The following is a 25520-nucleotide window of genomic DNA, read 5'->3' as shown; positions in this document are numbered from 1 at the left end:
TCTGGGAGTAACAAACTGATTTGTTTTTGATTGTTTTTCAAATTTTATTTTGAAATGTGTGCTGCCTGAAAATGAAAGTTTGATAGAGGTCATGAAAAATTTGCAACCAATCGTGATGTACCTATAAATGATGCTTTAATGTTGAAACAGTTAACATACCACTATGGTATGCAAGGGTACCAAAGTTCAAAAATCCAGATGTGGAATGCACAACTTTGAGGTAAACAGCCCAATTAAAATTGAGAAAATTCTAATTTGTTTCATGCTATGCGTGAAATTATTGACCTGGTTGCTTACTGGTGTTGCTCTCTCTCTCTCACACACAGAGTGTATACATGAGTTTCATTTTGGTTCCAATTATTATGCAAAATATATAATGGACCTGTCACTGAAGTTCCTAAGTTTACACAGCATATGTGCAATTCGCGAAGCTTTTCCACAGAATACCGAACTGCTTTATGTTGTTTGTGACAACTCTATTTAAGTCATGTTGCTTGGATTCAATGGGTGGAATCTTGTGAACTTTGTTCCTAACGGAATGGCAAAACAATTTTTGGGTTGGGAATCCAACTAACTAATTTACGAGCAACGTAATTACCATCTCACCCTCAATTTCCCTGAGCAATCTCGGAGGGTGGGATGATATGGCAAAAGTAGCAACTAAGGATCTCCATTTAAAGGGACCCCAACAAGACTTTCAATGGCATCAGTGATTGCAGCATACAATCCAGTGGAAAGAAGCAAAGACCCGCAAAACGGACGGAAAATATGGAATGGCAGTTGCCCGGTTCACAGTCTCATCCCTTATGGGGATAATTGATGCAGCGAAGCCATGGAAAAAAGTCCTCCTGCATGCAACCTAAGTATGGTGACAAGGGCCTGAACCAATTGCCACAAAAGGTTTAGAGACCTCATCTCAAGGTGAGCATCCTGCAACCCTCACTGGGAGCCATCACTCTTTGACCTCCACTGCATTCACCTGTACAGCACTGCCCTAACCAACACAATGTGATCACACATATTCCTTTCTTTCCAATCTCCTCCTCAAAGCTCCACTTCACCAGACAGCACTCTCACTTATCTTCGTTCCATTGTCTTTGCACTCCCATTCCTCAAATGTTTACCCTACTTCTCAGCAATCAGTTCACTTCTCACTCTCTGTCTCTTCTCATCGCTGGAAAGGTGGAAAGGCCACAACTCCAGGGAGGGACAGAGAACCAGGAGTGGATGATGGAGCCATGACCACTCTGTCTGTGATGGAGGAGTAAACACCGGCGATTGGTAGCCTGGCAGCAGAACACACTGTCACTGAGGGAGAGATGGGGGTGGCCCAGGTGACAAAATTAGATATCACACGGCCACTTCGCATTGAACTGTCACCTACATTGAATTCATGTCACCAATACATTAGATGGCATGATTTGCACTTTATTAATCCATTTCACCCAAGTTCAGCACTACTTCAGGTTTTTCATTTCCCACAATACATTGACGGTGGCGGCAGCGGCGATGAGGGAGCAGCATGAGGCGTCTTCACAGGAGGACCAGCACTCTGAGAATGCACCGACACATGATTCCATATGTACTCTCCACTAGCGCAGCCACACATACCTCAGTCAGTCTGGCATCACAGATAGATTAACGTGACACATGGTGAGGAGCATATCACATGTGGGCAGAAGCAGGCGCTGGAAACAGGGACAGCAGTGGAAAGCCCCAGAGGGTGCAGGACACTTCAAGTTCTGCTCAGACGGACACCGACACAGAGCCTCAGGGGTCATCCACAAAACAGGAGCTTGCGGAGAAGCAATGGGAAACATATGTGCTTCTGTCAGAATTTTCAGAGCAGAGTGCACAATCTTACATAAACGATGGAGGAGTCCACTTTTAGCACAAGTGCCGTGACGTCTCAAACATTCATGCTGATAACCATCTCCATTCAAAGAGTGGCTAACCTCAGGAGAATCGGACACGGCAGACCACCGATTGCATACTGGCACATGTGCACATTTCGGTTGCCAGCTTACACAACATTGATCAAAGCCTCACTTTGATGGTTAAATGCCACTTTCCACTTGCAACCAAGTACTCTCCTGTTCTTGGTTAATAGAAGAAAAGTGGACACTGAGAAGGAAGATGGAGAAAGAGCTCATGGCAATGGGGGCTCTTCTCAAGGTGCTCCCATTTCTCATGCAGCCCTCTTCCCCAACCGAGCTGCATATGCTGCTTCCTGCACAGTTGACGGAGTCTGCCCCTGCGTAGGTATAGGTGGGCAGTCTTTGACAAGGTCCTTAAAGGACCTAAAACACACACATCTCATATGTCAACAGCCTGCCCCCAGCTCAGCTGAAACCACAAGGGTAGCAACACACAGAAGTAATAGAAAGCAAGAGGATAAGTATTAGTTGCACACGGGGATTTACTTGGGTGCTTATTGCATTGTTAAGTGTTTCATTGGTGTTCTTTATTTGAATGGAAGAATGAATTTATGTGAATTACTCATTCTCATGGCCTCTAATTTGTTGGATCCCTCATTGTCCCTGGTCAGTTTCATGTGAAGGAATCCTATTGTAAGGAGTTGTTAGATTAAAAAAAAGTGATTCTCCTATGAAGTAGGGATTAAAAATTAAAAGCAGAGTTCATCTGCTGGATAGGGGATCAGAAGTTCATAAACATGCCTTGCCATAATTGTGTACTCAAGAACACCAACATCCTGTGGCATAGGATATGGTATATCCTCCAATCCAAGGCAGTTCCTGAAAACAGGAACTAGCTCCCAAAAATCATGGATACACCATCTCAATAAGGCATTTATACATTGTAAAATACCATAATCTAGCAATGGACAACCTTAATGTTTAAGGATGCCCCTGAATCACTTGTCAACTGAATGCAGGAAACTGAGTTTGATCTTGAGAAAATTGTGTAGCAAGGAAGTTACCACTCGAAAGATATTGACTAGAATTAAGGATGTTGTCCAGTATGGGTGCTCACGTGTTTCCTGCTGGTCAGTTCTTTTAATGGTATAAAAATTGGCACCACAAAGAGGGATTTTTAGATTTGTTGGATTAACTCCAGCATCTCTCGTGGTAATGGTATAGCTACTGTAATGTAGTAATGATAGTTCTCCCCTTAATCAGGATAGAGGTATCTTGCTAAGCTCTGTAACTTTCTACTTGAGGATTTAGGGTGAATGCTACTTTGAATGTTGATGGATATCTTAAATATCCCTCTGTGACATCATTTAGATTTGGATTCTCTATAAGAAACACAATAATACTTCATTTTCCTATAACCATCAATATTACGATTGGCTTTCCATTAAATGTGAATTACATATTCAGTTCTTTAATAAACTTCTACATAATTTAGAAAATATATCGCCTCATATAGACTCCTGTATCCAAACTCGAGAACTTCATCTGGAGGACGGTAATATTCTCTGGTGCTTCCTATTCTTCAGGGAAAGCTAGGTCAGTTCTTCAGGCCCAATCAAGTATCTGTGAAGTTTGTCTTTCTCAAACGTAAGTGAGGAGTATGCCTGATACAGTATTGTCCTTAAAAAGGGGCCAGGATTATAATCCTCTTCATTTGGTGCCCAACATGGGGGTCAAGTTGATACAGAAGCCTATACTTACATTTATACCTAAAAGGTATCTTTTAGATTATTATGTCCAAAAGGAGTGTTTTACTAACAGTGGTACTAAGACCCATATTTAAGTAGTTAGAAACAAGTCCCTGATCAGGTCTTGCAGAATTTAAATCAGTCTGCTTCGATTTTGTATTGAGGTTTAAAAATTTCTTATAAAAAGTTAATTTAAATTAAAACAGAGGTTAGGTCCTCATAAAGATGCAAACACTGGTGCACCGGCAACACCACCACCCCCCCTCACACGCCCCCACACCCGTCACCCACCGTTGCAGGCACCACGGGGCTTGCCCCTCCACCGCCCTCAGACACCCCCGGGACCCGCCCCCGCACCAGACCACCTCACGGGATCTGCCCTCAGAACCTCCGAGGACACGCCTCCACACCAACCCCCACCAGACCCCACAGGGCCCGCCCCCACACCACCCGCACCCCACCGGACCACCACCTCGTCGGACTCCATGGGTTCCAGCTCCACACCAACACCCAACATTGCCCCAGCCCCCCCGAGACCCAGCCCCACACCACCCCCTAATGCTGCCCCCATGGGATCCAGCCGGACACCACCCACGCCGGACCCCATGGGTCCCTCCCCCGCCTTACCCCATGGCTCCCACCCCCAGAACACCCCCCCAACACTGTCCCCATGGGACCCATCCCCACACCAACCAGCAACACTATCCCGTTCTGTTCTCACCCGGCCTGAGTTGGAAGGTCAAGCAAGAAAGGAGCGGAATGGCAAACAGACTCCGGCTGCCATTATAGTCAGAAGCCTTCACAAACAAGATATCAGCAAACTGGCTGAAGCTGTTGTAGGCTGCAGATTGCGAGATCCTAGAGATGTCACCAACAGATCCCAGGAAGGAACCGGATGTGAAGATGATGAGGGCTGTGATCACCTTAACAGCCTCGGGCAATCAGTAGCCATTTGTTCCTCTTGGGCACAGGCCTTCTTCCAGAAAGCAGCAGGCGTCAGCGATTAGCTGCCACGAGTTCTGCGCCTTTTGGGGCTCCGTTGTTCAGAAAGGAAGCTAACCCTTGGCCTATAGAACCTGTGCTGAGTCTATCACCTCCTTCAAGGTGCAGCCCTGTGCTCATTCCCTCTGTTCCACATAGCTGCATATGCCTGCGGAGAAGACAGTTACTGCATTTGGATTTACTGCCCCGGTCACTGTGGCTGCTGGGCAGGAGCAAATCGTACCTCTTCCTGGGGGATTCCAGCAACTGCAGAAAGTGCAGCCCCCATGTTGCAGGGAAGTCTCACAGGCAATAAGGTGAGATTACCCACAGTGAAATCCTGTCCACAGCTGTCCACAGGCTTGCCAGTTTCACCCTTTATACAGTTGATGTCACGTCAGTTTCACTCTACAATGAGTTCCTGCTGTGCACTTCCCTTCTCCAAAGTGCAGACATGGCATGGAGCCTGTTCTCTGCTGAGAAAGAAGGAATCCTGGACTCAGAATCCAACACCAAGGAAAGCCAAAAGAGGGCTGGATGACATAGGGATCCCAATCTGATGTCAATTTAATGGGATTTAATTCCCCCCCGAACATCAGAATCCATCCCCATATGGCCTGGGACATTTCCCCCCAACCTGTGCAACCCTCTTACTGGATTTTATGTAAGCTGACAATGAAGAATAAGAAGAAGGGAGTTAGAGTGGTCAGATGGTATCAGAAACTTCCACAACAGTGATGGCACAGTCGGTGATAGTCAGGTCACAACAGCCCTCAATTTGCTCGCCTCTAGCTTCTTCCAGGCTACTACAAGGGAAATCTGCAATATTAGCCAATTGGTGTGCAGAGATGTGTCAAACGGATGATGCATTGTTCAGCAGGGCCAATACTTTCATTTCCTTTCAAGTTCAGCAGCAACAGCATAGCATGGTTGCCCAATTTTGTCACACTGTTGGATTTTATAAACCTCAAAGGGATTATTGATGGCACCCAAAAGTCAGCTAGGCCCTAGGCATAATGCCATAACTATATGAGCAGAAAGGGGTTTCACTCCATCAAAATATATTAGGTTGGTTACAAAAATAATGCACCTTTCAGGCATTCATCATATTTGTATTTTAAGATAATAAGTGCTAGGTTTATTTGAAAGTGAATGCAGGTTACAAAGATGGGTCCTTGAAGACCAAGTTCATTCACTTTTGCCTTGGTTAATGATGTCCTTACAGACAAAAATAGGGCACAGATAAAGCAAGGACCATGCAGATATTCTCACTTTTTAGCATTCCACTCTGCAACTTAAAGCAGTACCAGAAGAGGTCAATGTTATATGATAACAGATAGTGATTTCTTCTTCATTTTTAGCATCACTACTGTTACTCACGAATGCTGTTTTTTCATATGGTTAAAGACAGCCCTTTTAATTCTTACAGTAGGCCAATTATATTTCTCTGAGCTACATGCAAACTCCCACAGGCAGCTTGCTATGTGAGCAAGAGCTCTGCATGAATAGAAAATGTATTCAAATCAGGAATTGCTAGGAGAACTTTGTGTGTGTTAAAAGTCTGTGGGACCTCCCGCAGCATACAGTTTTCACCACGACAGTGAATAAGCAGAAACTTTACCTTAAGCATGATTATACATACGGAAACTGCACAGTTAATTACTTGTAAAGAATATAATTTAAAACACTAAGTGTAATATAGCAGTGTGTACAATATCACAATAATAGTATTCACACTATATACCTGCATAGTCTGAAAAGGATAGTATAATAACACGGTAATATAAATCCTATACATAGATTTTCACTTTTGAGAAAGTCAAGTGTGATACTTTTCTCATTCCTTCACATCACAATCACTAGCCTGATCAGCATAATTTTTTTTAATGCGATTATGCAATTCAAGAAATCTGTTATGAGTTATGAATTAAAACATTGCTTCTTTCCCTTGCTTTTTGCAAATGTTCATAAAGGAATGGAATCTTCAGAGGACCACTAACAGTCCATAGCCCTTCTACTTATGTTCCTCAGATGTGGTGTTCACCTTGTCTGCACCACTTCCATGCTATCCAATTTTAAAAAAACACCTTTAACACTAGAAAAGTCCAATGAGCTTCACATGCAAAAATGGACACTAAGCAACATAATGAGATATTGAGGGAGTGGAGGTGACCAAAAGCTTGGTCAAAGAGATGGGTTTTAAGAAGAGGGAGGCGGAGTGGCTGAGAGATTTAAGGAAGGTATTTCAGAATGTGGAATTGATGGGTGAAGGCTTTGCCACCAACATTACAATGAAGGGAGGGAATCATTTACAAGAGGCTGGAGTCAGAGGAACAGGGTTAGATGAGATTATACAGAAATGGAGGAGCAAGGCCATGTGGGGGTTTAAATAGGAGGGTGAGAATTTTAAATTGGAAGCTTTGGAGACCAATAGGTGATTAATTTTAAAATTTGCACAACATCACTGGTCAGTCAATTAAAAAAATCTAAAAAAAAAACTTAGCTTTCATTCACATGAAGGAAACAAATTCAACATTTATCCTAAAGAGTCATACGGGCTGGAAACGTTAAATCTGTTTTTCTCTCCACCGATGCTGCCAGACCTGCTGGGTTCTTCCAGCATTTTGTGTTTTTATGTCAGATTTCCAGCATCTGCAGTATTTTGCTTTTATCAATATTTATCCTGCCCGTCAATGTGACCCTTTGCTCAGGTAACTTACTAAAAGTGCAACTTTCCCACCTATCCTATAGTGAATGTGATTTAAATATATTTAGCCATTAATCGACAAAGCAGCAACGATGATCTTAAGACTTACAAGGACATACTTACTGACTTGCTTTAATATGCAATTAATAATCATGGATATAATTTTACCCTCTCACAAATACAATATAATCCACGATTCACCTGCAGCACGTTACATCTTACATCTTACAAGTTATCTTGTGTAAATGCCATTGGGCTAAAGTAGAGAAAAATAATGGATTCATCGAATGCAGAAATAATGACAGATCTATCATGATTCAAACAGTAAAAGTTAAAACATTTTAGAAATGAAAACATTTAAAATGGTGGTGCAACTTTATATAAAGAGCTCATAATATTAGTATTACTGAGTAAATGCTATTTCATCATGTGATTTTTCTCCCTCTCCATTCTTTGTGCACTAATAGAAAAGACAGTGTCCTTTAGGACAGTGACCTGATTCTGTTTAAATGATTTTGATACATGAGAGCGTCAAGATATCTCTGCTCTGCTGCTACATAAGCAGAAAAGTAACAGTTCTCCCTTCCTCATCAGTATCCTAGTACAGCTTAGGTTAGCTAATATCTAAAAAGTACAGGACCTGAGTGACTTGATTTCTGCTTGACCATGGAAGAAGGTGTTATTCCACCGTGAACTCTAATTATTTTTGTTTGTCTTTTTGGGTGGGGAGGGGGTGGGTGGGTGAGGATGGTGAGAAGCAGTAAAACTCAACATATGGAAGAATAGTGCTTCATCTTATTAATCTCTATTCAACAGAAGATAGATTTGTGATGGGGAAAGGTCCACTGATGCCTGTTACCAGCCATGACAGCGCTACAGAGATTTACACTGCAGCATCAATCTTGTCAACTAGATACCAAACAGTGACTGCTGGACACTGGGGAAAAGCACAATACTGCTATATATGTGAACTCATTTGTAATGTTGTTGCTTTTTTGATACATACTTGTATGTCAGGATATTTTCATTGGAACTCACTTTTTGATGAAGTCTCGCTGCCATGTTAGCCATGTGAAGCAGTTTCTGCTGTAAAAGTAGAAAGAAGAAGCCTGTTAGTAACAGATAAGAGATGCATCATGCACCTTTATAGCAGTTGAGAACTAGCCTGTCAGTTGTACTATTTATTTCACATATGATAGTGATTTGGGATGTGATTACACAAATTGGCCATTATGACGCTTTATGTTTAAGTATGAATTGCCTGAACAGAAAAGGGAACTTGTTACTAGCAAACAGGAATCTATGGGTTCCACAGGGCAACTATCATCTGTAATGGGTTGCATGCAACAGATGAGAAGAGAAAAAATGTTATCATGCTGTCCAAACTACTTTGATTCTCAGAAAAAGCATTAGTAACAGCAAAAACCTAGTGCAGATTAATGACAAACATCCAAGTCTAGACTTCCCCTACTGCACTAAACCATTTTAAACTGCAGTGAACATTCTCTCATTTCAATCCTCAGTCTAAATGGCCTTATTAGAGTCCTTGGAAAAAAAACAATAAGACAATTATTTGTAAAACTTAAAAGAACACCACTTTAAACCAGTTAATGTCAATCTTAATTTTTAAGAGAAATTACCTTGTAGAGTTAAGACATTTTAATAAACCTTGCACTACACGTACAACAAATACAGGATCAGTAACTATAGAATTCGTAATGGTTTCATCAGGACTAATTTAAAGAACAGCAGCAATCTCTGGACAACCCATTGACCATGGCTGACCATTTTTTATTCATAAGATCATAGGAAATAGGGGCAGGCATAGGCAATTCAGCTCATCATTCAATAAGATCATGGCTGATCTGATTGTAGCCTTAACTCCACTTTTCTGCCTACCACCTGAAAACCCGTGACTCATTTGTTGATCAAAAATCTATCTAGCTCAGCCTTGAATATATTCAATGACCCAGTCTCCACTGTTCTCTGTGGAAGAGAATTCCAAAGACGAATAAACCCAAGAGAAGATATTCGTCCTCATCTCCATCTTAAATGGGACAGCCTTATTTTTGAACTCTGCCTCTTAGTTCTAGATTCCCCCACGAGGGGCAACACCCTCACAGCATCCATCCTGTTAAGCCCCCTCAGAATTTTATACATTTCATTAGGATCACCTCACATTTTTCCAAACTCCAACGAGTATAGGCCCAAGCTACTCAACCTTGCCTCATAAGACAACCCCTTCAGCCTAGGATTCAGCCTAGTTAACCTTCTCCGAAATGCTTCCAATGCAAGTATATCCTTAAATAAGGAGACCAAAACTGTACGTCAGATTCAGTCTCACCAATGCTCTGTCCAGATGTAGCAAGGCTTCTCTACTTTTATACTTCATCCCCCTTGCAATAAAGACCAACATTCCCTTTGCCTTCCAAGTTACTTGCTGCACCTACATGCTAATGTTTTGTGATACATGTACAAGGACACCCAGTTTCCTCTATGCCGCAGCATTCTACAGTCTCTATTTAAATAAGCTTCTGGTTTTCTATTCTTCCTGCCGAAGTGGATAGCCTCACATTTTCCCACATTATACTCCATCTGCCAAATTTTTGCCCACTCACGTAACCTATCTACACCCTTTCCCAATCACTATGTATCCTCCTCACAGTGATGAGGTGGCGTTGTGATATTGTCACTGGACTAGTAATTCAGAGACCCAGGGTGATACTCTGGGGACCTGGGTACCCACCAGGGCAGGGTGAAATTTGAATTTACTAGAAAAAAATAACTGGAATTAAAAGTCTAATGATGAGCATGAAACCATTGTCAATTGTTGCAAATCTGGTTCATTAATCTCTTTTAGGGAAGGAAACCTACCATCCTTGCCTCTATGTGACTCCAGACCCACAGCGATGTGGTTGACTCTTAAATGCCCTCTGTAATGGCTTACCAAGCCACTCAGTTCTCAAGGGCAATTAGGGATCAGCAATAAATGCTGGCCTAGCCAGCAATGCCCCCATCCTATGAATGAATACAAAAAAAACTTGCTTTCCTCCCTATCCTTGTATCATCAGCAAATTTGGCTCCAATACAGTCTACCCTTTCTTTCAAGTCATTAATATAGGTCATCGGGAGTTGAGTCCCCAGCACTGGCCCCTCTGGCACTCCAATAGTTACAGATTGCCAAACTGAAAATGACCCATTTATCCCCACTGTCCTGTTAGCCAATTCTCTATCCCTGCTAATACATCATCCCCAACACATCGAGCTCTTATCTTGTGATCTAAACTTTTTTGTGGCACCTTTTCAAATGCCTTTTGGAAATCCAAATACGCTACATCTACTGGTTCCCTTTTAACCACCATACTTGTTACATCCTCAAAAAACTCTACAAATTAGCGAAACACGATTTCCCTTTCACAAAACCATGCTGATTCTGCCTGATGGCAGAAATGTCCTGCTTTACCTATTTAATAATGGATTTTAGCATTTTCCCTATGCCAGATGTTAGGCTAACTGGCCTATGGTTTCCTGCTTTCTGTCTCCCTCCTTTCTTGAATAGTGATGTTACATTTGCTGTTTTCCAATCTACTGGGACCTCTCCAGAATCCAGGGAATTTTGGAAGATTACAACCAATGCACCCACTATCCCTGCAGCGCCTTCCTTTAAGGCCCTAGGATTTATAGCAGTTCATTTAATTTTTTTGGATATATTTCAAACACCTGCATATTTTCAAATCCTTTACACTCCAAGGAAATATTTTTCTGGAAATTTGTCTTTTTTTCAAACTTCTGCATTTCTTTTTATATGGTTAATGGAAACAAAGGCAAATTGCTGCTTTTCCTCTCCAAAACACAATACAATTACTGTATCATAAAAATCATTAAATGTGTTTTCAAATGGGAAAGAAAACAGTATTGTGAGAGAATAGTTTTACACTTTCAGCATAGAATTGTTTTAAGCAACCAGAAGCACTATGCCACTCACCTTGTAATTTCAAATAAATACTTATCATGTTACTGATTAAGGGTATTGTAAACTACATCTTTGTGTAAAATTGTATTAAAAAACCGTACATTAAATTTTTGTCAAATGAAAAATTGGAAACCACTGAGTCAATCTGTTTTAATTGGGTTCCTATGGAATTGCCATACAACTACATTTTTCAATATACGGTCCCAAAGGTCCCATGCACACTTGTAAAATATAGTTCAAATAGCCTGAATTGTTTTTACATTGGAGCATTCACAGGCAGATCAATTACTCCATATACCAGCTTAACTATTAGTGGCAGGAGATGTTACCATACCAAATCATAATCTTTAACTGATCTATGTCACATTCATTCACTAGGGAAATATCGTACTTAAGACACATACTATAAACGTCTGTTTAAAACTACCTTCAAATTCTATGATTTTCCTATCCCAATACAGTTAGCCTTAGTCTTGTCTAAGAATCATTCCTGTGAGAGAAAAGAAATCAAACCTTAATACTTTCCAAGCCATTTCGCTTCTCATATCGATTTCAAGGATAAACAGAATCAATCATTAATAATTACATTAAGAGATGACCTGCAGGTTAATCATATTCCCTGTGACTCCAACTATGGAATTAACAACAGACCTCCTAGGCTATATTACCAATTGCTGAGAAACAATTTTTGATAATTGTCAGGAATTGATGCTCACAATTTGATTTAAAAACAGCAAGTTTAGGGGATTTACAGTTACCGTAACATATAATGTAATCTTAGCAACATGTAATTTCAGTCAACTTTACAGGGGTTTTACTTTAAAATTGTACAATTAGTGCATATTACTCATTAGAAAAATAAAAAGTAATATTTTCAGTTGAGTGTCATATGTGTCAGTGGCGGCGATGGCATGCGGTGGAGGGGGGGGGGTGGGGGGGTGCGGTTGCAGAGTGGTGAGATTTACTTTTGAAGGGTGTGCTGATCCAGCTTCTCTCACGTATAGCCATGTTGGTTCTCCTTAACACTTTCCTGTTATCATACTTGACAGTTGCCATTTTATTATTGCTAAACAAAAACTACAAATGATTACTCTAAATTGGTAATGCAAATTGATTACAATAAAAATCAACCTGCATATAAAGTAGATATTCTAACAATGGTCCTTCAACTCATTGTCTGATGCTCTGCATGTACTATGATTTGAGGTACGATGAATTACAGTTCAGTTGATGAGAATCGGGTAGTGTCCAATATTTTCTTTTCAATCCAGCCATTTACTTTTCTACAAATAGTTTTATTTTACAACTACACCAGATAGAATTTGCTGAAATTCTGAAGTGTTTTGTTGATATAAAAACTATATAACACTAACGTTCTTCAACATTTGTATTATATATGTGTAACCAAAACACACCATCGAGAATCTCTTAGTACTCGTAACACCATAATACAGCAGTCACTGCAAAAGTTCATAGCACTGTTCCAAACATGTGTATGTTTCAACTCTGTGGCAAAACACTGCAATCAGTTGGCCAATTAGTTCCCTTTGCCCTATCGATCTAAAACTTTCAATGCTTTTGAAATGAGATTGATGCCATAATAAATCTACATTTATTCACAGGTTTCGTTCAATATTTTGAGATTTGGTATACGCTTTGTTTTTATTTCTTCAGTAAATTGCTCATTTACATTATAACAAGCCAAACAAGCATTTTGACTCAAAACAAAGGGCCAGATTTTGCTCAGCGGCGAAAGAACGGCACCAGCTGTTCCTAACGTTGCTTTTGCTTAGACTATGAGACTTTGTACTGGAACTTAGTGTAATTAGAAAGCACAGAGTGTCCTCTACAAAGATTCTGGGATTTGTATGAACAAGGCAAGAAAGCGTGCACCTTCTGAACAATAATGAGCTGCACAGTCTGAACCAAGAAGTATAAATTTGACTATTTAATTCAATGTCAAATCAGATAAAGAAACCAAAGAGGGGGAAATAAAGACGGAATTAAGAGATTGACAAGAGGGAAAAAAAGCAAAACAAACCTTTTTTTAAATTAAATTAATTGAAACCTGAAGAAATAAATCTGCACACTTTGAAACTTAATTTTAAATGCCAGAGATGTTGTTTGGCAGTAACTTACCAGGCTGTTAAACATGTATTTACACTGGACTGGACAAGCTTAGTGAGTATATATCATGCAAGTATAACAGCTTCACACTGATCCATGTATTTCAATGCCGGGTCTCAACAAAATATTGTTATGATGCAGCTTATGGAGAAGCAGAGCAACTTGGACAGCGACCTCCTGATTTCTACATATAACTGCACTTGTCGTTTCCAGAAGTTCTTGTCTGATTTAATCTTTAATAACGGTGAGCATTGATTATTGGCTGTATATTAATTGTGTTTAATTGTATGCAGGTGGTGGGCATTAACTAGGATTTCACTTGAACACAAGGCATGTGAACTGCGTGGCAAGAAAAAGGAGCTACTGAAACAGCTGGATGACCTCAAGGTTGAACTCTCCCAGCTTCGTGTTGCTAAGGTGACTGGAGGAGCTGCATCCAAGCTATCCAAAATTTGTGTTGTGTGCAAGTCCATTGCAAGAGTCCTGACTGTCATCAATCAGACACAAAAAGAGAACTTGAGAAAATTCTACAAGGGCAAGAAGTACAAGCCTTTGCATTTGTGACCCAAGAAGACCTGTGCCGTGCCTCGTCAACTAAACAAACATGAGGAGAGTTTGAAGACCAAGAAACAGCGAAGGAAAGAGCATCTGTACCCCATGCGCAAATTTGCTGTAAAAACATAAATGCCCTGCCACAGAAGATATTAAATTTTAAAAAAAAAGAGACGCTTATGGAAACTATGGTGTGACTGAGTTAGGAGGTATATGCTTGTCATGTTTCACTGTGTAAATAAATGTAAGACCGAGTAAAGGTAGTGCTATTCTTCACCAATTGGCTTTTCCAATAATAACAACACTGAAAGCCTCACCACTGCTCTTACTGTGAAGTCCAGCCCACAGTGATGCTATATAATTTGGTGTATAAGTTAACATTTGAGTAAAAGCCCTTAAAATTAAATTAACAAATGTCACCACCATATTCGGGATATAAAACATGAATGACTTAAATGCCACTTTTATGGCTCTTTCTTCTTTCATTGTGGAACATTCAAAATGCAAAGGGCACAAATAAACACAATGAGCACAGACTTGTAGTGATAAAGTAAAGAAGTACATGATTACCAGGGATATTATTTCCACTTCAAATAAAGATCAGAAAAGATCCAACAATTTTAAGTATTTTTGCTGAATAGGAGTAATTAGATTTTATTTAAATGAGTTCCCCCAGCAAATTTATCTAGCAACTGAGCAAATGAAAGATCAGCTTTCGAACTTCAATCTGAATTATCTGGTCCCTTTTAATTTGCCTCAAAAGCTTGTTAATTAGGAAGGGGAAAATTACTGGCCTGGGATCCTGTTTCTGATTGCTCGAGTGGCTTCAACTGGAAATGACAGACATGGTTCTTGGATCAGAAGCGGATCTGCTTTGACTGTGATGCAATCTGTGGTCAAACATCCAGCTAATACTAACTTACAGGGTGCATGAAAAGAAATAGCAGGTACTTGCGTAAAGTAGCAGTAGGCTCTTGGCCACTTGACTCCTTGCGTGATTTGGACCCCAAAATATTCAAGAGAATCACAGAATGTTGCCACACAGAGTAGGTTTTTGACCCTTCAAGTCAGCGACAGTTTCTTCCCTCCACATTAACTACCTAGTCTAATCCCATTTACCTGCTCATTCCCTATATTGTGCAGTTTTCCCGTTTTTCAAGTACCAATCCAATTCCTGTATAAAGTACACATAGATTATGCTGCAATAAAGGTTTTGGCAGATAATTTCACATTTTACCACCTTCATCTGTGGACAATAATATTTTATTTATTGCTAAGATAAAAGCAAAAAACTGCGGATGCTGGAAATCCAAAACAAAAATAAAAATAAAAATACCTGGAAGCTGCCAGACCTGCTGAGTTTTTCCAGGTATTTTTATTTTTATTTATTGCTACTGTTGTTACTCTCAGTAAACAACTATAAAATGCCCAACTTTAGTGGAATTTAAATTCCACGGTTTTTAAAATACTGGCCTATTAGTTTTATGTTTTCATTGAATATTAAAGAGTATGTACCAACACTACCTCTTATTAACTTTTGTTCAGATTTTAATATGCATTTCAGACATCCACAGAAATTATTACACTACTTTCCACTAACATCAATTGGTAGTAGAGGACTTGACTGTTGCGGAAAAAGAGAGACATTTTGCTGGAGCTTTTTGTGTTTGTCCTGATGAGTGCAGAACAGAAATGCCAAATTTTAAATAATCACAATAATTTTACTACAGAAGAAAAGGGGTGATGATTGGTTGGCAGGTCGACTCTGGCCAAAGCTTAACCATGGAGAAAGCAACAGGGAACTATTGGCTCCCCATGCTTCCCGGGTAATATGAGAAAAAGGTGCAAGGCTTGAGCATATTCCTTTCATTTGCAGGGAATGTGTCCTTGCATCTGAATGTCTGTTGCTTCTAATAAGCATAAATGAGACAGGTTACAAGCGCATCAATATCTTGAATGGTCTATTAGTGTAGCTTTTAGTGCACTCAGGATTGTTCAGTAAGAGCTGCCAAAATACAGAATCACATCTAACAGTAGACTTTTTGTTTTGAGTTTTGCAAGTGCTGGATGGTTGAGTATGGTCTGCACTCTGCCTATCATGAACAGCTGGAGGAACATGTTGTTTGATTCAATAAGCCAATTGTTGTAACATGCAGCTTACCTTCCTGGCAACACATCAGTACTGATGCCAAGTGTGAAGACAATTCCTCCAGCTGCTCATATTCAACCATCCCGTGCTTGCAAAATTCAGAACAAAATGTCCACTGTTAGCTGTGATTCTGTGATTGGGCAGCATTTGCTGGACAATCCTGAGAGCGTCAATGGCTACATTAACAGCCAAGTCAAGATAATCAGTCAGACTCTTAAGTGGCTCATTTACTTTCTAGAAGTGACACATTCGTACGCAGGGACCCATTCGCTGTAAATTAAAGGAATATGTTCAAGCCTTGCCTTGCACCTTTTTTGAATTGCTCAGAAGGATGGGGAGCCAATAGTTTCCAGTTGCTTTCCCCATGGTAATGCCTTGGCCAATTAGAATCAACTTGCTAACCAATCAGCATCCCTTTTTTGCTTGCAGTATAAACTGTTGTGATCGTTTAAAGTTTGACATTCTTGCTTGGTACTGATGAGTACATAATGAAAAGCTTCAGCGACATGTCTTTGGTTTGCTTTAGTGAAAACTTTAAAGAAAAGTGAAAGAGCAATTTTTTTATTCCAGTACATTTAAAATATAATAAATAATTCTAGCAATTAATATTTTTTAAAAGATCACATTTTTATAGTAGGCAGTAGCAATAAATACAAGAGTTAGTGCAATACAACTGCATTACAAATATTTGCAATTTAAATGCATAATTTACAGAGCATATCACAATCGTCAACTTTTTTTAAGGTTGGCATCATCAAAGTAATTCCATTGGCTGCACAGAAAGCAGCATTTTAGTTTCAATTTTCTTTATTTTGATCTGAGCCTGGCCTGTATTTAGCATACAGCTATTAAAAATCAGTTCACTGAAATCTTTTCACATGTCATGACTGTCCACGTTTTAAGAAAAGTTTAAAACAAACATTTTGTAAAGTAAAAATACTCCATGTACATTATAGAGTGTAACAAAGTATTAGCTTATTATTAAGTTTAGGCAGTAATTTAATCCCAGGTTTCGACTTTATTTACAAACCATTCAAGTTTCTCACTCACTCTTTATGATGTCATTGGAACTACTCAATACAAATTTAATTCAGTGTCAGACATCTATTGGTCTATATTTATTTCACAAGTGGAGAGGCTGTGGAACTTCTGAGGACAAGAGACATAAACATGTTAGTTTTCTTAAACAAGCAAAATGAAAGTTATGGTGCCAAGGTTCCCCAACTATTTTTATCCCTTTCTGTTCCATTCCCATGGGAAGGGGGAAAGGCAGTGGTGGTCCTGTCCATTTGTCAATGCCAAAATTACAGCAGCAAAGTAACTCAAGAATTGTTTAACAGATTCATGGGCAAGTTTTGTGCAACATAAACTTATTTCCCCCACTACCGCCCACCCCACCAAGGCTGGCTTTGGTCCAATAATTGCAACAATAAGATGCTATTTGAAGCCACTGTCTGAATTTTGCCATCTTGTGCATTTTGTGTTCCTGCCCTCCCCCACAACAAAATTATTTTTTTTCAAACACACAAGCTTGGGTTTCCACAGGGCTGAAAGTGTGCTAGGGTGTAAATTTTGAACCTACCTTACCACCATCTCTCTTGACTCCTCCATTGTTGCTAAATTATCTAACTGCTTGTCTGACATCCAGAACTTAATAAGCAGATATTTCCTCCCAACTAAACACTGGGAAGACTGAAGCCTTTGTCTTTGGTCCCTGCTCCTGTTCACAAGTTACTGACACAATCCCTCTTACTGGCAGCTGTCCAAGGCTGAGCCAAACTGTTCACAACTTTGATGTCATATTTGACCCTGAGATAAGCTTCCGATCACATACCCGCATCATCACTAAAACTGCTTATTCCCACCTCCGTAACATCACTGGACTCCATTTCTACCTTAGCTCATCGGCTGCCAAAATCCTCATCCATGCCTCTGATACCTCTAGACTTTACTATTTTAACACACTCCTGACTCCAGTCTCCCACATTCTACTCTCAGTAATCTTGTCACCTAAAACTCACTACCAGTGTCATTATTCACTGACCTACATTGGTTGCTGGTCAAGCAATTGCTCGACTTTAAATTCTCAAGTCCCTCTACGGCTTTGCTCCTCCCCAGCTGTGTAATCTCCTTCAGCCCCACATCCTCCGAGGTATCCCCGCTCATCTAGTTTGCCTCTTGACCATCCGACCTTAACTGTTCCACCAATGGCAGTTGTGTCTTCAGCTGACTAGGCCCTAAATCCTGAAATTCTCTGGGCATACCTCTCTGCTTCTCTTTTCTTCTCTATCCTCCTTTAAGATGTTCCTGAAAACCAAGCTCTATGAACAATCTTTGGCTATTTGTCTAGTCTTCAATTTTGTTTAATAATGTTTCTGTGAAGCGCCTTAGAGAAAAGTGCTATACAAATTCAAGATGCTGTTGTAGAAAGAAGAAAACTGAATAGGAGTTAAGATCAAGTTTTAAAAGTGATTGAAAGCAGGTAGTTATTACCTCACAGTTAGTTCTGGTGCTACTTTTGTTCACTGTGTACATCAATTATTTGGTTATACACCTAGTTAAATTTGTAAATGATACCAAAATAGCAGGTATAGCTAATTCTTTGGGAAAATACAGGAAGCTTTACAGAAATATTGGTGAGATGATGAAATAGATTAAAAGTGAATATGAAGTTCAGTCAATACAATGTGATATATTTTGGTAAAAAAAAAAGTAATGATCATGCTCTGAATGAGTCTCGGTTCAGAAGTATGGAAGACCACTGATATTTGGGGGTGTATGTTCACAGAACATTAGAAGTAGGACATCAAGTTGATATAAAAACAAAAAACTGCAGACGCTGGAAATCCAAAACAAAAACAGAATTACCTAGAAAAACTCAGCAGGTCTGGCAGCATCGGCGGAGAAGAAAAGAGTTGACGTTTCGAGTCCTCATGACCCTTCAACAGAACAGGGTCATGAGGACTCGAAACGTCAACTCTTTTCATCAAGTTGATATGGTCGTTGAAAATCCTGAAAAATTCTGGGGTTTAACACAGGAGGTACAGATTTTAAAATACAAGTGGTAATATAAAACCTTAATAAGCCCTTAGTTAAGAGCGTTGAGTGCAGAATCAGGCTCCACACTACAGGAAGGATATTAAGGCTTCAGCAAGCACACAATATACAGTTGGTGCCTGGTATGAGGAAATACAAATAGAAAGAAAGACGTGAAAAATTGATGAATTTATGACTGAACTAACTGATATGATAGAAATAGAAAAAGTTATGAATGGATTTGATGGAGTTAATTAACTAGACTGTTTACAATAGCTCAGCGGTCTAGAACAAGATATAGGACCTGCTTTACACAGAAAATTGTGAGAATGTGGAATTCAATTGGAGTGTTAGTGATTGTAGCAGCAACTAAGGGACCATTTCCCTTTAAAAAAAGGAGACCAACAGCAGAAAATAGGGGGTGGAATGGGTTTTGTGGGGAAAGGCACCTCTGTCACCCTTGAATGACAAAGGCCCACCTGACAATAATTCTGGGGAGTCATATGCCGATTGCAGCACCCCATTTGCAATTTTCAGGCACAGATAGGGAGAGCTGAGCGCACTGTTCTTGTTTGTACCATGGATTGAGCAGCACCCAGTGGTCCTTAAAGGGCAAGGAAACTTCAGAGCCATGAGGCTCATATCAACACAGCCACCTCACTCCAAACATAGCATGACAGAGCATTGCAATTACATGAGGAAGTGGATGGCACAGTTTGCTCTAGCAACAATGCACCTGTAATTTGTTAAATGCATCTGTACATAGATAATGAGTAAAAGTTAGCAAGTTCCCAATAGCAGCCTGGAGTGGCCCTGTCGCATAAAATTTCCGGTTGCCCCAAAAATATGCTTGAGTACTCACTGATACAGAAAATCCAGGCTACTTTGGTTAACTAACAAAATATTTCAAGAGATCATCAGTTTTAACTGGCATTGCAAATTTTTATTTTAACGCAAATTTTATAAAGTGCCATTATTGTAACATGAGGAATTTAATTTTTAAAACTTATTAAATGAAAGTTAGCTCAGAATAGCTTTAATGGCCAAAATACAAGTTGGTAGTGTCAATTTGTTTAGCAAACATTTCATTTCTGTGGTAAGGATCAAATCATGTAATGCATATTTTGTCTACAAATGGCACCATCCTTTGTTCCAAGCACTGTTCGTTCCTAGCTCTACTATTGGCTGTTTAAGTTGTTCAATTTAAAGAAGCAAAAAGAAACCTAAACGGATGGTTGCAGCTCTTAACGTGTAAATGATGGGAAATGCCATGGACATCATATGGAGTAAGTTCCACCCCTGCAGGGCTGTCAATCACATGTTAGAATGAAATGATTGCCAAAATTCGCAGCAAGTAATGCTGTTCACATGGCTTGTGCTTGCCTTAGCTTGTGATTTTCTGATTTTGCAGTACAATACTTAAGCTAAATATGTGATTTTTAAAAAAATGCATATTCAGGCATTAGGATTTTGCAATATAATTTTATACAATTATCAGCATAAAGAACCACACGGTTAAGTTTTCCGAGTATATTTTACTGGCAATCTTTTCCCATCAGGACATTCACAATGCAAATGTTTAAATGACCCTCAAGAGCAATATTTAAACATTTAGCTGGGTAGATGAAAATTAAATAGCTCGAACTGGCAAGAACTAGCATTGTAAAACTGAGGACAGTGCCATTTACAATCAGACTGCATGTAGGCAAGCTTCATCTCTGGAATAAAATGAAAAGGGTACTTACACTAAATCAGTTAAGCTATAGAGTTTGAAATACAAATATTGTCACTTCCTCAATTTAAAAAACAAATTAAAATTCAGCCAATGATGCAATATAGATTAATAAAACTTTAGCTGCAGCGATGAGGGCCCATGTTGCAAAACTAGGCACACAACTAACTATTCAGGTAAGTAAGCCAACTATCAAAATCAAGGCATGCTACAATCAATGCAACAGAAAATGGATAAGGTACTGAAAAGTTAGTATTGCAAAAATGTTTGATGACCATAGCTTTGGCGCCCATTTTATAGAACTAGCCTCTACACTTGAATTTTATTTAACTGTGCAGTATAGTGAAGGATCACTAGATTGGTCCTTGGGATGAGAGGGCTGATGTATAATGAGAATCTGAGTAAATTGGGATCATATTCTCTGAAGCTCAGAAGAATGAGAGGTTATCTCATTGAAGCGTACAAAGTTCTGAAGGGGCTTGACAGGGTAGACACAGAGGTTGTTGTCTGCTGGTTAGGGAATTTAAAACTCAGGGGCACTGTTTCAGGATAAGGGGCAATCATTTAGGACTAAGATGAGGAGAAATTTCTTCACACAAAGGGTTGTGAATCTTTGGGCTTTTTTTTTAATTCATTCAGAGGATCGTGGATGCTCCATCATTGACTACATCTGGGGTAGACAGATTTTTGGTCTTTCAGGAAATCAAGGGATATGGGGGGCAGGCAAGAAAGATGAAGTCCAAGATCAGCTATGATCATACTGAATGACAGAGCAGGCTCAACAGGCTGCATGGTCCACTCCTGTTCCTATCTTTTGTGTTCTCACGTCCTCTCCATGAATAGCTTCAGAACACCATCTAAATATATACCACAGAAATAAAGCTTGGCCTGCTAATGCATAACAAACACATTCACATGGTTCTCAAATGCTTGGTTCTCAATATCCTTGGCCCTCTCCTATTTCACATCTACATACTGCCGCATGGTGACATTGTCCAAAACCACATTAGTTTCCACAGGTATGTTGATGAAACAGGTCTACCTCACCATTTCTCTGAACCCTCCATTATGTTGTACATCCTACCCTGGAGGAGCCAAAATTTCCTCCAAAGAAACAGAAAACTGAGGTCATCGTCTATGGCCTGCACCATAAACTCCCATTCCCTAGCCATCAATTCCATCCACTTCTTTGGCCATTGCCACAAGCGAGGCCAGACCGTTAATAACCTCGTTGTCCAATTTGACAGCTGAGGTTTCAATTCCACAACCTCTATCACAAAAACTGTATACTTCCATTTCTGTAACAGCACCTTTTTCTGCCCATGCCTCCATGCTGAACTATTCCACTGCTCTCCTGATGGGCCTTGCATGTTCTACTCTCCATGAAGTTAAGCTTATCCAAAACCGTGTTGCCCATATCCTAACAGCCTGTTGAGCCTGCTCTGTCATTCAATATCTAACTCACATTCACCCATTACTCCTGTGCCTGTTGACCTGCATTGTCTCTCAGTCCAATGACGATTTGATTTTAAAATTCTCATATTCATGTTCCACTGCCTGTACGGCTTCACCTCTCCTTATCTCAGTAACCTTCCCCAGCCCTACAGCTTGAAGCACTCTGCATTCCTCTAACTCTGGCCTCTTGTGTATCCCCTGCATCCTTCAACTGTCTAGGAATTCCCTGCCTAAACCTCTCCACCATGTCACCTCCCTCTCCAAGATATTCCTTGAAAGCAACCAATTTGACTACCTATCCTAATGTCTCTGTATTGACTCGGTGGATGATTACACTCATGTAACGAATCTTAAAACATTTTATTAAGTTAAAGGAGCATATAAATGTTTGAAACAGCTGTATAGAAATTATTTAACATGCTTAATGTTTGTTAAGGTCTCTTTCTGACTATATACTGCAAGACATGAGTCAAGCCTACTTACTACACTGTTAAAATAACAGTCTCACTGAATTTTGAGCAACAACTTTAATATTTTGTTCAGTGATTCATTTCATCATTAGTGTAATAAAAATAATAATTAATCTGCAACAACTGAAAGAGCTTATTTGGTTAGAGCACACTGCCTATGACATGGGGGCTGAGCCTTCCCTACAGTGAGAATATCATTTGGAAAGGTTTCTCAAAAGGGTGGGACTGTTGATTTGCACCATGAGCTCATTCTTGATTAGTTGGGAACAATGTAGAGCATTGAAGAAATTATGGCACTTTATGAAAGGATTAAAAATTATAAGATATAGTCGAGTCTTTGTATATTCTAGTTGAGCATTAACAAAAGAAACATGTTGAATTATATTGCTAAACCTACAGAGTATAACTCAGATGGTGGTATAGTTCATTGTATAGTGCCAACAGTATTGTTTTGATGTCCAAGTCAAGAGAAGCAGTCACTATGTGATACCAAGAACAACCACAGGGTTGCTACATTGCATAAGGTGATTCAATTGTGAAACAGGGGTTCTTTAGCCTTAAATGCACAAAACTGAAAGGAGATACAAATCTGGAACAGTAATTCAAGGTCAGCTAAGTCAGAGCAAGGAGGCACATGGCAGAACTTAAATTCAGGGTTGCTAACAGAAGAACACGTTCACTTGAGTGATCAACATTTGGAATTGCCATCTGGTAGGAAAGTAAATGAAAAACGAAACTGATTCATTTATGATACAGTTAAATGGTATTAAAGCGAATCTGGATTTTAATGAATCAATAAGCCGGAGTCAACCTGAAACCAATACTTATCTGTATTTATCTTGCCAAATCTTATGAAGGAATAAATTAATACATCTAGGTCTTGATGTTAACTGCACCTCTCCGTGCTACGACAAATGGGAGGTGGTCAGTTGGGGTTGGGGTTGGGGGGGCGGGGGGGGTGGGTGCGGAGGGGGCGCTGTTAGTACTTAAAAACACGAAACACAACCCTAAATAATACGTATGCACCTGCTGCCATATCTACAGCAGGAGATGGCGTAGCTTGCAAGTGTCCCTTCTTAGAAAGGGAGGACACTTGAGTAACTTATTTAAATTAGGCTCTCAGTGCTAGTAGGAACTCGTTTTAAATTTAATGGCTGAAGCACAGATTTCTCATGTCTCAGGAAACTTGTAACAAAATAAAGCTGCCGGCCCCAGAAGGTTACGGGCTTTTTATAGTACTCCTTGTCGACCATTATGAGGCAGGGTGGTCCCCCGCCCCTCAAGGAAGCCTTTGGCCTCCCTTCGGCCAATCACTATCTCTCCCTAAACTCTCCCCCTCCATGCCCCAGTCTTCAACCTGCTCCACCATCATCGACCCCATACTATCACTGGTATCCTGCTCAACATTCCTTCCTTAACATACTATTAAAAACAGATTAACTGGTCATTCAGCTCAGTATTATGGGAAGAATCTTGTATACAAAACTACTGTTGCTTTTCTTTACATTCCAATTTTGGATGCACTTTCCAAAGTAACTCATTGTATGTGATGTGCTTTGGCAAGTTTCTGAGAGACATGATAAAGCGTTATATCAGTACAAGTCTTTTCTTCCTTTAACTCTCTCCTCATACTTAAGAACCCCATCTGCACATATTTTGACTGTGCTTTTGTCCATTTTTCCTAGTTTCTCCTTAATGTGACTTGAACCTCTTATTCCCTCAAAATGGCCTGGGATAGCTCTATTGATGCTTTCTCTTCATAAAACAACTCAGGACCTTCTGTAGAAGGGTCATGAGGACTCAAAACGTCAACTCTTTTCTTCTCCGCCGATGCTGAGTTTTTCCAGGTAATTCTGTTTTTGTTTTGGATTTCCAGCATCCGCAGTTTTTTGTTTTTATCAGGACCTTCTTAAACTTGCAATGTTTTGTTACCTAATTGGAGCCATAAATGTTCAAGTTACATACAACAGATGAACTGGTTTATTTAAACAATGATGTAAGGCATTAATAAAAAATTTTGCAATATGTACTGTATAGTGACTAGCATTTAAACAATTACACCTTATTCTGAATATTATTCTACGCACACCTCCAGGTCAATTTTTTTTAATGTTGTCTGGCAGGCACATTTTCTTTTCTTTTTGCATAGCCTGTACTGTGCTGTGGCACAACACCACCACTAAATATTCCAGAAAATCCAAACAATTCTATTACCATTGCCAACACCTGACTTGAGTAGCTGATCATTTCAAGCATATTGTTGTCCTTTTCCTGCTAACTTTACTTTTAAGCCCTGGTGCAATGATAGTATATATGACTTCTAGATCTGTAACTCCAGCACAGGTTTTGGCATCATCATATGCACGCCCACTAAATAGCAGATGCAGCATGCTATAGACAATGCTAAGCGATCCCACAACCAATAGGTCAGATCAAAGCTCTGCAGTCCTGCTACATCAGGTTGTGTTGGTGCTGCACAATTAAACAATTAATGAAAGCAGCAGGCTCCATGAATGTCCCTAATCTCAATGATAGCAGAGCACAGGCATCAGTGCAAAAGATAAGGCTGAAGTGTTTGCAACCATCTTCAGCCAGAAGTGTCATGTGGATGATCCATCTCAGCCTCCTCCTGTGGTCCCCACCATCACAGATGCCAGTTTTCAGCCAATTTAATTCACTCCACATGATGTCAAGAACTGGCTGAAGGCACTGG

General features: G+C 39.9%; 1 protein-coding gene and 1 pseudogene across 2 annotated transcripts in view; one reads left to right on the top strand and one right to left on the bottom strand.

Moving 5' to 3' along the window:
- mgmt (O-6-methylguanine-DNA methyltransferase) overlaps positions 1 to 25520 on the bottom strand; it is a 476635-nt gene that overhangs the window by 441497 nt on the left and 9618 nt on the right. Inside the window, exons 2-3 of one of the 2 annotated variants that reach the window (XM_041209840.1) lie at positions 11714 to 11776; positions 8352 to 8399 (exon numbers count right to left, since the gene is read on the bottom strand). In XM_041209840.1, the coding sequence (XP_041065774.1) occupies positions 8352 to 8384 (33 nt within the window). In that variant the 5' untranslated portion in view covers positions 8385 to 8399; positions 11714 to 11776. The remainder of the gene's footprint in view (positions 1 to 8351; positions 8400 to 11713; positions 11777 to 25520) is intronic. The other variant, XM_041209841.1, reaches the window with a different exon arrangement.
- LOC121289673 lies at positions 12476 to 14097 on the top strand (annotated as a pseudogene).

Source organism: Carcharodon carcharias, chromosome 17, assembly GCF_017639515.1.
Source record: "Carcharodon carcharias isolate sCarCar2 chromosome 17, sCarCar2.pri, whole genome shotgun sequence".
In the NCBI taxonomy this organism is placed as follows: domain Eukaryota; kingdom Metazoa; phylum Chordata; class Chondrichthyes; order Lamniformes; family Lamnidae; genus Carcharodon; species Carcharodon carcharias.
The sequence above is the reverse complement of the archived record's forward strand: the minus strand, read 5'-3'. Positions and strand labels throughout refer to the sequence as shown.